The sequence below is a fragment of the Leopardus geoffroyi genome, chromosome D2 (assembly GCF_018350155.1).
Source record: "Leopardus geoffroyi isolate Oge1 chromosome D2, O.geoffroyi_Oge1_pat1.0, whole genome shotgun sequence".
NCBI classification, from domain to species: Eukaryota; Metazoa; Chordata; class Mammalia; order Carnivora; family Felidae; genus Leopardus; species Leopardus geoffroyi.
This window is the reverse complement of record NC_059334.1, coordinates 76,574,511-76,588,657: the sequence shown is the minus strand read 5'-3', so window position 1 is coordinate 76,588,657 and position 14,147 is coordinate 76,574,511. Positions and strand designations below refer to the sequence as shown.

The following is a 14,147-nucleotide window of genomic DNA, read 5'->3' as shown; positions in this document are numbered from 1 at the left end:
TTTAAGTTTGTTACAAACTCATTTAATTGCCAAATATGCCCTGAACTGATAGAAGGCTATTGAAAGTCATCCTAGTATGAATATTCGTATGATTCTTTAGGAAATATTAATGTATTATATTATGGGGTAATGTCCCAGACTCACTGGATATGTATGGAATGCATGGAATAGCCTTTTGAAAACTCTCAAAATCTTGAATTCTAACACAAATATGGCCCCAAAGTTTTCAGATAAGGATTGTGATCTGTATAGCAAAGCACAAACGCAGGATATCATCTTACCTGGAAGTCGATTTCTGTCTCTTAAAACCAATTTTTCTAAATAGAGATTTAGGGGCACCTGGGTGTCTTAGTCAGTTAGGCACCCAACTCCAGATTTCAGCTCAGATCATGGTCTCACGGTTTGTGGGATGGAGCCCTGCGTCAGGCTCCACACTGACAGCACGGAGCCTGCTTGGGATTCTCTCCCTCTCTCTCTCTCTCTGCCCCTCCCTGGCTCGTGCTCGCTCGCTCTCTCAAAATAAACTTAAAAAAATAAAAATAGAGATTTAAATTTACTTTAACAATTCCATAAATATTTTAGAATCTTCCACATAGTTACCGTTAGAAAAGTATAGACCACTATTGTTTTTAAAAGGGCTAAATTTTTTTTTAAAGGGTTACATTTATTTTTTTTTAATGCAGGCTACCATTTATTTTTAAGTTTTTATTATCACCACCTGGTGCTCATCACAACTGTGCATTCCTTGATCCTAAAAGGGTTAAATTTAGTCCTTCTGAAAAACAAGGATAGAGAAAATAACCTCTTGGGATCCCGTCCAGTCCTAAGATGCTTTGTTTAGACAGAGCTCTTGGGATTACAACATTCAGCATTGACAGTGGGATCACCTTCCCTTTTCCAGAGGCCCAGCCAGTTGTGCGCAGTATGTGCTTAGGCCCTTATCACAGCTTTGATCCATACGATCTCAAAAAGAAAACCACCACCAGAGGCCCCAGGGTGCTCCACCACTTCTTGTATTACTCTAGCAACTTACGTCTCACAACCAAGATTAAGGGCTGATGTTGATGCTGCTATTTAAGAAAAGGAAAATGAATGATTTTACTTTCAAAGTTGGTATCTGTGTCCATCTGGAGCTAAAATTTTAAAGATGTCTAATGGGAAACCAAATATGGAAAATGTTGCAGTTATCTATTAAGGCAATGAGATACAGCAAATAAGATATGCAGACATGGGACAGAAGGCTATAAAACTTTAAAGGATGTTTTTTCAAAAGCAAGAACATCGATGTTATCTACTGAACCCCACAGATTCTTCACGCTCTTGGATAGATGTTTTAAAATGGCATACTGCTCTGTACAACAGTCTGGTGCTTCCTCAAAAGGTTGAACACAGAGTTACCGTATGACCCGGCAATTCCAGTCCTAGGCCATGCCCGAGAGAAACGAAAACAAGTGTCCACCAAAAACTTGTGCACAAATGTTCACAGAACTATTCCTAACAGCCAAACAGTGAAAGCAACCCAAATATCCATCAACTGGTGAATGGATAAATGTGATATATCCACACAGTGGAATGAAAAGGAATTAAGTACTGAGATATACGAACAATGGTTATGCACCTTGAAAACACTGCACTAAGTAAAAAGAAGCCAGTGACAAAAGGCCACATATAGGGGCTCCTGGGTGGCTCAGTTGGTTAAGCGTCGGACTCTTGATTTCAGCTCAGGTCATGATCTCACAGTTCGTGAGATCGAGCCCTACATCAGGCTCTGCACTGACAGCAAAGAGCCTGCCTGGAATTCTCTCTCTCGCTCTCTATGTCCCTCCCCACTCCCTCAAAATAAATAAATAAACATTAAAAAGAATTTTAAAAATAATATTAAAAAACAAAAACAAAAGGCCAAATATCATATGATTCTATTTAAAAGAAATGTTCAGAATAGGCAAATTTAGACAGTAGATCAGTGGTTGCCTAGGACTGAGGGAGCTGGGGTTTGGAGAAAAATGAGGAGTGACTGCTAATGAGCACAGGGTTTCTTCATGGAGAACATACATAATGAATATGTTCTAACGTCGATTGTGGTAACGGTCACAAAATTCTGAATATATTGAAAGTCACTGAATTATATGCTGTAAATGGGTGAACTGTATAGTACGTGAATTTTTTTTTTTTAATTGGCAAACAAGCCTAATACTTGAGGTGAAAAGGCAACCAAGGCAGAAAACTAGAAAATCTATTAAATTCCAGAGTCTGGAATAAGACTGCTTCTGCTCTAATTACAGAACACAGACGAGGCCCCAGCAAGTCTGAGAAGTGACCGCACGAAAGAGTCCGAGGGCCCTGCTGGGAAGGACGAGGGCACTGAAAGCAATACACAGACATCCAAATTAGAAAGAGGTAGAAAGAAACATAAGAATTGGTTTTAAAAATATGTATGTTTATGAAAAATAACAGGAGTTAACTAGGAAAAAAATATGTAAAAATGCAAAAAACCGAAAACTAGTCTAAAAATTTCAAAGTAATGTTGTTCCTTCAAAAGCTTGGGGCAATGGAAATAACCATTAAGACTCACTAAAATATGGACAATGATTATTTCTAAGTAGTGGGCTTTTTTCCCTTCTCCTCATTTACAATTTACTATGAAATCAAGACAAATAACAATGATTGCTAAGCTTCTAAAAGCTCCCTTTAAATGGATTTATATGGCAATTGGAATAAAGATCCCAAAGATTTAAATTAACGTGTTGGAAAATAAGCAAGCAATTCATGATTTCCAAAATAGCTGTTCTTTGCCCTTTCCTCCTGTTTTTCACTGTTGAAAAGCTCTCCTAAAAAAGGGGGAAAGGCTTAAGTGCAAATTTCTAAAATGATAATCTCCTCAGAGAAAGGTGTGCCAAACTACTCATGAAAATAAGATCTGGAAATATTTTCCCTATGTCATGTTTACCCCCAATTAACAGGGATCATTACATATTTTCAGCTCTTAACATGGACCACACCCTTAATGCCCATAAGTGCTATAGTTAATATGGTCCAATAGTGCTGTAAAAACATTCAACTCTTTTAGTTGGGGGTAAATCTCATTTTCATTTTATTTAAAGATAATCTGTTTTACTTGAGAATATCAAGAGAGAAAAAAGGAAAAATGTGAAGAATGAAAATCTCAAAGTTTTCATAATATTCACATTTCTGTGTTTAAAAATTCCACATAAATGTCATTTGCTTGCCCCCCCCCCCACCATTTTTACAATAGCCAGCTACGAATCTCAAGAATATTACAGATTAGGGAGCAAAAGGGTGTCAGAAAACTTCCCTGAAAAATCCAACAAGGGTCCCAGGCTTCTCTGGATGAGGAGTGACCGTACATTTCCCAGAGTGGGGAGTGCAAATGTGCAGACCAATGACTGACAGGTGGATAAAGTGCCAGACAAGCTGGTCCCCTACTCTAAATCTAACTACCAGGGTCCCTAGCTTAGTGCTTAAACCAGAACACCAGTGCTCCCCCTCAAGGCAAAGGTTGGTGACAGAAAAGTCATGCTGATCTTCCAATTTGTCAGCAAAGCCATCCAAAGACACTGATGACACATTTATTGGTTTAGTAAACTAACTGAGTTTTTGCTAGTCTGGCTGCCCTTCCCTACGATAAAATGCAAACAAAAACTGCCAAGACCTGCTTTTAATAGGCTTAACTGCTACCTAAGTTATTTGTCTCTAGATCAGCAATAATGATTAATGTTCTAGCACTGGAACCAATAAAGGGGAGTAAGAAATACTCTAATCTTTTTTGATTCCCATAATAAATAAAATATCAGGGTCCTCTTAAATTCAATTTAATGCTGGTTTCTAAAAATTAGGTTGTCAAACTTCCAGTACAATCTGAAACATAAAAATAACCGTATTTTTACTTATTTTTCTAAACAATTTAATCCTGTCCCCAAATTTCCTCCCCAGGAGACCAGCCCAGAAAAACATGTACTGAACTGTGGGATAGTGGGTGCTCTGGTACCTGTTACCTGCTATTTAGGTACTAGGGAGGCAGCTCAGCAGAGTGATACAGGACCAGATGGCCTGAGTCCAGGCCCAGTCCCCATGATGTGCCAGCTGTGACTTAACTCTTGCCAAGTCTCCTTCCTTCATCTGTATAGCGTGGATCCAACAGTGCTCACCTTATAGGGTGCTCTGAGGCATCAGATAGGATAAGCCACTCAACCTTCAGGGCCTTACATATCACATAGTGATGAGGACACCCCAGGACCAGGGCAGAATGAGGACATCCCTAGAGGCCACATCCCTGCACCAACTGCAAACATGATACAAACGCTTTCGTGGGCTACTTCTACCTACTGGTGGTACAGTTGGTGAAAAAAAAAAATACTGGCCCTGGGAAATCTCATTATTTTGGCCTTAAGTCCCTCTATTGTAGGCTTGGTTTCCTTTTGAAAAATTAAAAGATTGCACTAGATCAGTGGTTTCTTTAAGAAAAAAAAAAATTTTGGGGGCGCCTGGGTGGCGCAGTCGGTTAAGCGTCCGACTTCAGCCAGGTCATGATCTCGTGGTCCGTGAGTTCGAGCCCCGCGTCAGGCTCTGGGCTGATGGCTCAGAGCCTGGAGCCTGTTTCCGATTCTGTGTCTCCCTCTCTCTCTGCCCCTCCCCCGTTCATGCTCTGTCTCTCTCTGTCCCAAAAAAATAAATAAACGTTGAAAAAAAAAAAATTAAAAAAAAAAAAAAAAAGAAAAAAAATTTTTTTTTAATTACAAAAACAAATATATGTTTAAAAAAATTTCAAGAAATACAGATAAAAAAGGATGTAGAATAAGTTAAATCTCATCACCTTCTTGACTAACTCCACTCTCTCCCAAATCAGGAGTTTTTAAACTGTACTGTGCAGAGTTTCTGGAAGCAGAAAATGGCTTTCCAGTAGAGGCCAGGTGGGCAGGGTCCCAAGGATCCCCTCCCCTCTATCACCACCTCTGCCTTTATGCATTTTATACACTGGATTTCACAGATTTTGAAAGTTTCCACTACTGAAGTGAAGTTTGAAAACCACAGGATTAAGTTACTTTTAAAAATATTATCCAGTTCTAAAATTACGATTTTGGACTATTAAACCAAATCCTATTTGTTGTTATATTTACATCAAGCTTCCATAAAATTTCCTGAGACTTCCACCTTACCTCTAACTCAAGATCCTGAGGCTCCATTTCAGAAAGCGACAGCACAGCAATTTTGGTAACTTTACAGACCTCATGGTCTCCTGGAAGTTTGCCCACCAACGCTTTCTGCCGAATTAAAATAAGCCACCATGGAAGATCTGAAAGAGAAAAAGTCACACTAACGTCTGGTATCTGTAAAATGCTACTATCCTAGCAAGCTGAAGACGAATAATCTAACAACACAATATACATTAAATATAACCCTTCAAAGTAAAGCACACGACAAAGATATAAAAATGGCCCTGAATATGGAAAAAGATGTTCCGTCTCACTCATAATTAGAGAGATGTAAATTAAAATGTAGTGATGCCACGTTTACCTATCGGATTGGGGAAAATAAAAGGTATGACAGCACATTCACTGGCAAGGCTGTGGGGACACAGGCACCATCATACAGTGCTGGTGGGAATACAAACAGGCAAAACTTTTCTGGAGGGAAATTTAGTGATACCTAACAATAAAACATATGCACTTACCTTAAACCTAGCAATCCCACTCTTGTGAGTTCACCCAAAGATATGCAGCCAGCCCAAAAGTAGGTAAACTCAAATCTATTCATTGCAGCGGTTTGTAATTGCAAAATACTAGAAACAATTTAGCTGTCCAGACATAGGACAGTGATTGAATAAACTGGGACACATCCTCTCAGTGGAATACTATGAAGCTGTAGAAAAGACATTAGGCATGTTCTAGGAACTGACAAGAAACGATTCCTGGATATATTACATGGATAAACTGGAGATACTTATAGAACAAGGATATAATGAAGTCATAGATGATTTATTATCAAATCAAAGTACAAAAGAGTATCTAGAGTGTGCCACCTTTTATGGAAGATAGGAGAAAAAACACACACACTGCTGAGTTACACACAAAAATAAAAGAGAAATTAGAAATTAATGAGACTGGTTACCTACAGAGAGTAGTAGGCAGAAATATGATGCAAAAGGGGGGAAATGGGGGAGATAAAAGGGATCAGGGGAAATGACAGTTCTCTGAGTATACCCTTTTGTATAGTTCTGACTCTTAGGACTACGGTGATATTTCACACCTCCTCAAAAATAAGGAAATAGTTGCTTTCAACCAGAATGGGGAGTGGGGGCAAGACTAAAAACTAAATGCAAACAGCAACTTAACTCTAATACAAATGGAAAATGTAACCACATGGTTAGAAAAAACTCACCTAAATAACTCTGGAAAACATTATTTTTTAAGGATAAAGACAAAAAGAACTATATATAATACTGTACTCTGGTTAGTGAATTTGTTGGAAGGGCGTGAGTTAGCGATTCCAAAACCACTTTATGCGCACACTAGGACCAAGCAAATAATATACTGAGACAAACGGGTGGGGTGAGAGGGGAGGGAGATGGTAAAACAAACTAAAGAAATCTTTAAGTACAAGAAAGAAGGAAAGAAAACACCCAAGGGCCTAACAATGATCTTTCCAATCCAAATTTTTTATTTCTCACAAGATTTTTATTTATTTTTTTTAAAGATTTTTAATTAAATGAGAAATGGTCTAGAAAAGACGGCATGCAAATGCTATTTTTCAGTTCATGAGGTTACAGACACCCTTAAAAAAAGTACTCCTTAATTAGCACCAAAAATAAAAATAATCAAAATAGTGTTTCAGTAATTTCTTGTGGAAAAGCAACATGATGGATATATATTCACCATATAAAAAATGTTCTTAAAAGAGATATATAGTATTTCAATTTCCCCCAAATATCAATCCACTCACATTCTAGGGACTGTGCTTTGAAAATGTGCTTAAGGCATCTCATAGATGCAAGAGTTTGGAAGAGTTTCATAATTCTTTATAAAGTAGGATGGAAATTTACTCCAAAGTTTCAAGGCTTTTACAGGCCATTTCATTATTCATTATGATTAAACATTAAGCAGGGACCTACCACGGGCTACGGAGTACTTTAGGCATGGATCAAAATTATCAAGCACCTATCATATAATAAACCTAACACATAATAAATAAAGCACATAACACTTGTTCTTCAGAAAGGTAGGAGTTAGCAACAAACAATATACTGTTGAATGTCAATACAGTATTTTATTTTGTTGAATAAAACAAAATCCTTACTATAGGATTCCTAACCTCACAGGAATAATTTGTTAGAGTGCTGGCAATTGACCAGGCAGCCAACACTAGGAAGTCCTTTCCCTAGCTTATGCCTTCTAGCTGGAGATGACTTTGGATACATTTCATATTAACACTGCAAATTATGGTTTTAATAAATAACAGCAATGAAAAACACAATATGCATAATCAAATGTAATAAATATCTTTCCAATAAACCACCTTATGGCATAGTGCCAACATATAAAAATATTAACCTTCGAACAGAGGTTTTGTTCCATGCATAAACTCACTTGGGAAACCAAAATGCATCATTTTTTTCTTTCATAAAAATACTGATCCTGCCAATACTGAAATACAACTTCCAAACCCAAACACATTTTAAAATAAAATATGCATACTTTTAGAGTTTAGTTAGCTAGTTCTACAGAAAAAAAAAATATGAAAAAAGGTGTTCTTTAAAAATATATATATTATGGACTGAAGTTCAATATGTTTGGGGAGTTATAATGAAGATTAAATCTGAAAAAGTATAACGTAAGTGATCAAACAACAGAGAAAATCTGTAGTGGGCTGGACTTTGAGGTCAGAACTCAGACTGGAATTTTAGCTCACCACTTATTTATTTATCGGGTACCTAGCAGCACAATACTTAGCTGACTTCCTGGTTTTCTTATCTGTACAGTGGGATAAAACTGCCTGCTACAGAGAATAGCTACGAGGATTAAATAATCTTCATGATTCATGTTATTGTTACTAAGAGCTAACGTTTACCAGATAGCAAAACATACTATAAAGCAGGTAAATAAAACAATGGGGTAGTGGTATAGGAATGGCCAAATGAACACTGGAAGAGAACAGAGCAGACAGACACAGACCCGTAGAATATGAACACCTGGTACATGATGATAAAGCGGGGGAGAGCGTGTAGGTCATTAAACGGTGCTGAAACACATACTGAAGCATTGGTGGATAAACAGGGCATCTGGAATCGGCTTTGAAATAATTTAGCAGCTGGAAGTGTGCGAGCCATGGATTTAAAAAAGGCTTTTTTATAGCTAACTTCCAACCAATCTACAAACTGCATCAAAAAGAAAACATGAGGGGTGCCTGAGTGGCTCAGTAGATTAGGTGTCAGACTCTTGATTTCCAGTCAGGTCATGATCTCACGGTTCTTGAGATCAAGCCCCGCATCGGGTTCCATGCTGAGCCCACTTGGGATTCTCTCTCTCCCTCTCTTTACCCCTCCCCTGCTCATGCTCTCTCTCTCTCAAAAGAAATAAATAAACCTAAAAAAACTAATAAAAATTAAAAGAAAACATGGAAAGTAAAATTAATAGGGGAATAGATTTCTACTAGTTATAATCTAAGGAAATCGGGATGATGAAAATATTTTGGAATTAGTGGTGATGATTGTACAACTCTGAGAATGTATTAAAAACCACTGAATTGTACATTTTCAAAGGGGTGAATTTTACGGCATGTGGATTACATCTCAATTTTTTTTTTTTACTTTTTTATTTAAAAAAACTTTTTTAATATTTTGAGAGGGAGAGGGAGAGAGAGTGAGCAGGGGAGGGACAGGGACAGAGAGGGAGAGAGAAAATCCCAAGGAGGCTCCATGCTGTCAGCACAGAGCCAGTGCAAGGCTCAAAATCATGAGACATGAGATGATCACCTGAGACAAAATCAAGAGTCGGATGCTTAACTGACTGAGCCACCCAGGCAGCTCCTCAATTTTTTTTTAAAGTTCCTTCTAAAAAAGAGAAAAGAACTTGTTAGGAGTCTTACCTAGCAAAGCAGAGAATAAAAAACCAAAAAGTGTATTTTCTGCCCAAGACAAAGGTAAAACTAGGACAGCCTATTAATTCTTGAATTACATCAACATCACTCCAAACAACTACCAGTTTTCACTAGTGTTGAAAAAAAAAAAAAAACAATTAAAATCATCACAATGGAAAGAAAATGAAAATTTTGAATTGGACACAAAGCTATCTCCAGACAAAATCACTGACTCTAGAAAACAAAACAAACAAAAACCTCATGGAAAATAATAAACTCCATTTCTATAATTATTTTGCTTTAGGTGAAACTGCACATAACAACCCTGTAAGCCTGAAAGTCTGGCAAGAATGAACATGTTAGGAACAGGGTTAAATGATCCAAAAATACGTTTTATAGTTTAAGAAAAATGTAGAAGCATCCAGTCACTAGTGTTTGGCAGTCCCAGTATGCATCAGGCAAAATTCTATAATTAAATTTTTAAAAGCACCAATGATATTAATTTATATCATCATCCACCAGGAAAAAAAAGTGTGGCTCAATGAAAGCTGCCACACTGAGATGTGGATGTGCAGTGCAACCAAGTCAAAGGTAACTTCGGCGTAAAGATACTCTTTCACCTTTTTTTAACGTATTACAATGGGAGAAATAGTCAGTTTTGTAACCCTGGCTCCTCCAGGAAGAGACAGACAAGGAACTCTGACTTCCCCAGCAAGATAAGAAAATGGATTAGGAAATAATTATCTTGAAAAGGATGACCAGTAGGGCAAGCTAAAACAATAGTACTGGAAAAGATTCAGTTGTTTCCTCTATACAATAATTGACTCACTTAAAAGGGTAAAAACAATTGTGGAATAAAGATTTTCACCAAAAAAATTTTTTTATCCAATTTCAGAAAATGTTTTTACAGACACTCATGACCTCACCTCTGGGAAGTATTCCATCTACATGTTTCTCGACATGGTATCCATCCTACCAACATAATGATAAGCATGTGATCCAACGATGAGTGGCCATCAATCCTTTTTTGTTAATGTTAATTTTATGAAGAATATATAAACACATTCATTTGCTTAAAAATGTAAATGTTGGGGCACCTGGGTGGCTCAGTCGGTTAAGTGTCCAACTTAGGCTCAGGTCATGATCTCACAGTTCCTGAGTTCAAGCACAAAGCCTGGAGCCTGCTTTGGATTCTGTGTCTCCTTCTCTCTCTGCCCCTCCCCTGCTCTTTCTCTCCTTCAAAAAAACATTAAAAAAATGTAAATGTTAACAGATAAAACTAAACTTCCTTTTGATCATTATTCCCCCTTCCACAGATAATCTTTATATCAAATCCAAACCCCACTTCAGGAGAACAATTAGTTGCTATGCTTGGCACTAGTCCTTTTACTTACTTTTTATTTAAAAAAAAAATTTTTTTTTGAATGTTTATTTTTGAGAAAGAGAGACAGACAGAGCATGAGCAGGGGGAGGGGCAGAGAGAGAGGGAGACACAGAATCCGAAGCAGGCTCCAGGCTCTGAGCTGTCAGCACAGAGCTCGACGCAGGGCTTGAACTCATGATCATGACCTGAGCCGAAGTCAGATGCTCAACCAACTGAGCCACCCAGGCACCCCTGGCATTAGTCCTTTTAATCTTACTTGAAAGCTTAAAGATGACATATAAAAAAAGACTATTTTTTTAATGTTTATTTTGAGAGAGTGCATGTGTGAGCACACACCTGCATGCAAGGGGGAAGGGGGAGAGAGAGAATCCCAAGCAAGCTCCACGCTGCCAGTGCAGAGCCTAGTGAGGGGCTCGATCCCACAAACCACGAGATCATGACCTGGCCAAAATTGAGAGTCAGACACTCAACCAACTGAGCCACCCAGGAGCCCCTTAATTTTAGTTTTCATATGAAACATTCAAATGTATATTGATTTACCTAGAATTTTTCTTTGAGAATGAGCTACTGACGGGTATTCAGTGTTGCTATTTATTCTTTTTCTTTCTTTTTTTAAAAATTTTTAATGTTTATTTTTGAGAGAGAGAGAGAGAGAGAGCAAGAAGGAGAGGGGCAGAGAGAGAGAGGGGGACACAGAATCTGAAGCAGGCTCCAGGCTCCGAGCTGTCAGCACAGAGCCCAATGTGGGGCTCGAACTCATGAACATGAGATCATGACCTGAGCTGAAGTCGGACGCTTAACCAACTGAGCCACCCAGACGCCCCTTATTCTTTTTCTTTATAGCGCAACACAGCTTTATCTAAGTATTTCCAGAGTATTCAGTTCAGCTTTCCTAGAAACCATTAGTCTTCCTTTTGCACTTAGAGTTGATGGGCTTAATATTTAATCACATAATTACAATAACGAGTTTAACAGATATAAACAGGTTTGGGAACAAGCACCATCCATGATCCACCAGGAGAGAGCGAGCTTCCTGCACAGTCCCCTACCAGCCAGCAGCTTTCAGCCTTCAGAGCATCCAGCATATCCACCAACAGGCTTTACAGAGACGCAGTGGGGGGAGTTGGTTCATCTGGTAAATGGCTTAAGTGAGATTCAATTAAAAGAACTCCTGAAAGAAACGCACATGCAGTACATATTCATATGTGCCAGATAATTGAAGTGAATGAAATATTTGTGTGAAAAAGATTTTGCTTTTCCTATTTTCTTTTCTTCTGGCTCACCTTTTCCAAAGACTGGTTCTAATTTGAACTGGCTCAGTAGGGTAGGAATTTTTAAGACTTTATTTGCTTATTTATTTACTTATTTACTTACTTAGCATACAACCATAGTTGTTTTTTTCGTAGCATACAACCATAGTTTGTTTTGGAGGTTCTGTTTTCACTGCTCTTTTGGACACTTTCTACTTTCTCTGTATCTCTCTCCAACCATTCATTATGACCAAAGGCAAAAATAAAAAGAGAAGTCTGCTGTTGACTCTCACACATTTACCTCCTTTAGCTTGCTCGCAAAGAGTAGACTATATTCCTGAGGACAAAGCAACCCTGCACCTCTCCTGGGTCCACTTCTCAGAGAAGAAGGTGGGAAATGCGAAGCAATGAGCACAAGCTGTCTTAACACAGTCCTGTGTAAATGGAGAGCCCAGCACAGCAGAGTCCATGACTACACCCACATGCAAATAAAAACTAACCCAAAGACAGATGGGTATTATATACTCCTAAGTTATTTGTCATAGAATATTCGAATACAAATATTTAAGTTCTTGAAGGGCTTCTACAGATGGTATCTCAGGGAGGGGTCTGCATTCCCACAACATATATTGGAAGATGGAGACACACTGGTGAAGAAGGAAAACGAGAATTAGGAAAGGAGATTAGAGTTGGCTCACCTTTTCTTTCTTCTGTATCAAAGTGATATCAAGAATATTTACATGATTCTCTGTCATTTCAAACTGACAGTCTGAACCAATTTAAGTTAAATGACTCACTGCTCTTTATAGATTTTGAAGTTATGTTTAGGTGCATACCAATTTAAAATTGTTATACCTTTCTGGTGACTTAAATCTTTTGTTATTATCGAAATGTATATCATTCTATGCTTCTTGCCTTAAAGTGTGCTTTGATATTAGGGGCACCTGGGTGGTTCAGTCGGTTAAGCGTCCGACTTTGGCTCAGGTCATGATCTCACAGTTTGTGGGTTCGAGCCCCCGCGTCGGGCTCTGTGCTGACAGCTCAGAGCCTGGAGCCTGCTTCGAATTCTGTGTCTCCCTCTCTCTCTGCCCCCCTCCTGCTCGCACTCTCTCTCTCAAAAATAAACATTAAAAAAATTTTTTTTTTACGTGTGCTTTGATATTAGTATACTGCACATCAGTTTTCAGGAGGTTAGCATTTGCATGATTTTTTCTATCCTTTTACTTTCAACCATTCTGTATACACATACCTAAGGTACTTGCCTTGAGAGCAGCTTGTAGATGGATTTGACTGTTCTTCCAGTACGAAAGCTTCGTGCTTTAATGGAGTTTAAATCCATTCGTATGTAATTATTGATATATTTAGAAATCAATCTACCATCTTATTTTTTGTCCTATCTGTTCTATGTACTTTTCTTGCCTTTAGGGGGATTTTTAAAGTTATTGCTGTTCTATTTCCCCCTTTATTCACATTTTACAATCTTTTATTATTTTGTTAGTGATTATATTGTAGGAGATGAAAACATGAACCTGACCTACAAAAGCCTTTTTTCTTTTCTTTTCTTTTTTTTTTTACACTAGTTTTACTAGTTCCTGGACAGGGGAAAGGACCTTAGAACACCAATTCCTTTCAATTCCTTATCATTTCTACCGTTGTGTATTTTAATTCTATCTTATTTTAAACTCCATATAAAGTCAAATTCCTTTAACTTTGCCAACATATTTACATCTCCTGTAGACAGAGATAGAAGGGATAGAGATCCCTTCCCACATCTCCATGCTCCATCTAGAGTCATTTACCTTTTGCCTGAAGAACTCTAGTATTTCTTGTTAGCAGATCCTGCTGGTGACAAATTCTCTCAGTTTCCGTTTGTCTCAAAATGTCTTTATTTTCCTTAACTTTTGAAGGTACAAAATTCTAGACAGGCACTTTGAAGACATCATTCTGTCGTCTTTTGGCTTCCATTGTTTCTATCAAGGCTCACTGCATGCCTTTAAATTTAATGTGTACTTTTCCTTTGTCTGCTTTCAGGGTGTTTTCTTTGTCTTCAGTTTTCATCAGTTTCATTGTGAGGTGCCAAAGTGTGGTTTTCTTTATACTTTTCCCCTTGTGGTTCAAAGTACTTCTTAAAGCTGTGACTTGTATTCATAATTGGTTTTGGAAAATTTTTGGCTATTATCTCTTCAAATACTGCTAGTCTGTTGCTGTCAGAAACAGAATCTCTGACTAGTTTCTCTTGATCTCATTTTTTTGAATGTATGAAGTCTCTTCAAATGAGCCATCATATATTAACACACTATACATTATAAGAGAATCTAATAATTGGGATATCTTAAGGGCTTATCTCAGGATAAATTATGCTCCAATTTGAAGGATCCTGTTTTTGGTTTGTTTTTGTTTTTTTTAAATACAAATCTTTGGTA

At 37.8% G+C, this 14,147-nt stretch overlaps 1 protein-coding gene across 2 annotated transcripts in view; it reads right to left on the bottom strand.

The window, feature by feature from the left end:
* The window catches only part of INPP5F (inositol polyphosphate-5-phosphatase F), a 90,160-nt gene that overhangs the window by 44,704 nt on the left and 31,309 nt on the right, over positions 1-14,147 (bottom strand). For both annotated transcript variants that reach the window (XM_045439133.1, XM_045439132.1), the window contains exon 3: positions 5,175-5,311. In XM_045439133.1, coding sequence (XP_045295089.1) covers positions 5,175-5,311 — 137 coding nt within the window. The remainder of the gene's footprint in view (positions 1-5,174; positions 5,312-14,147) is intronic.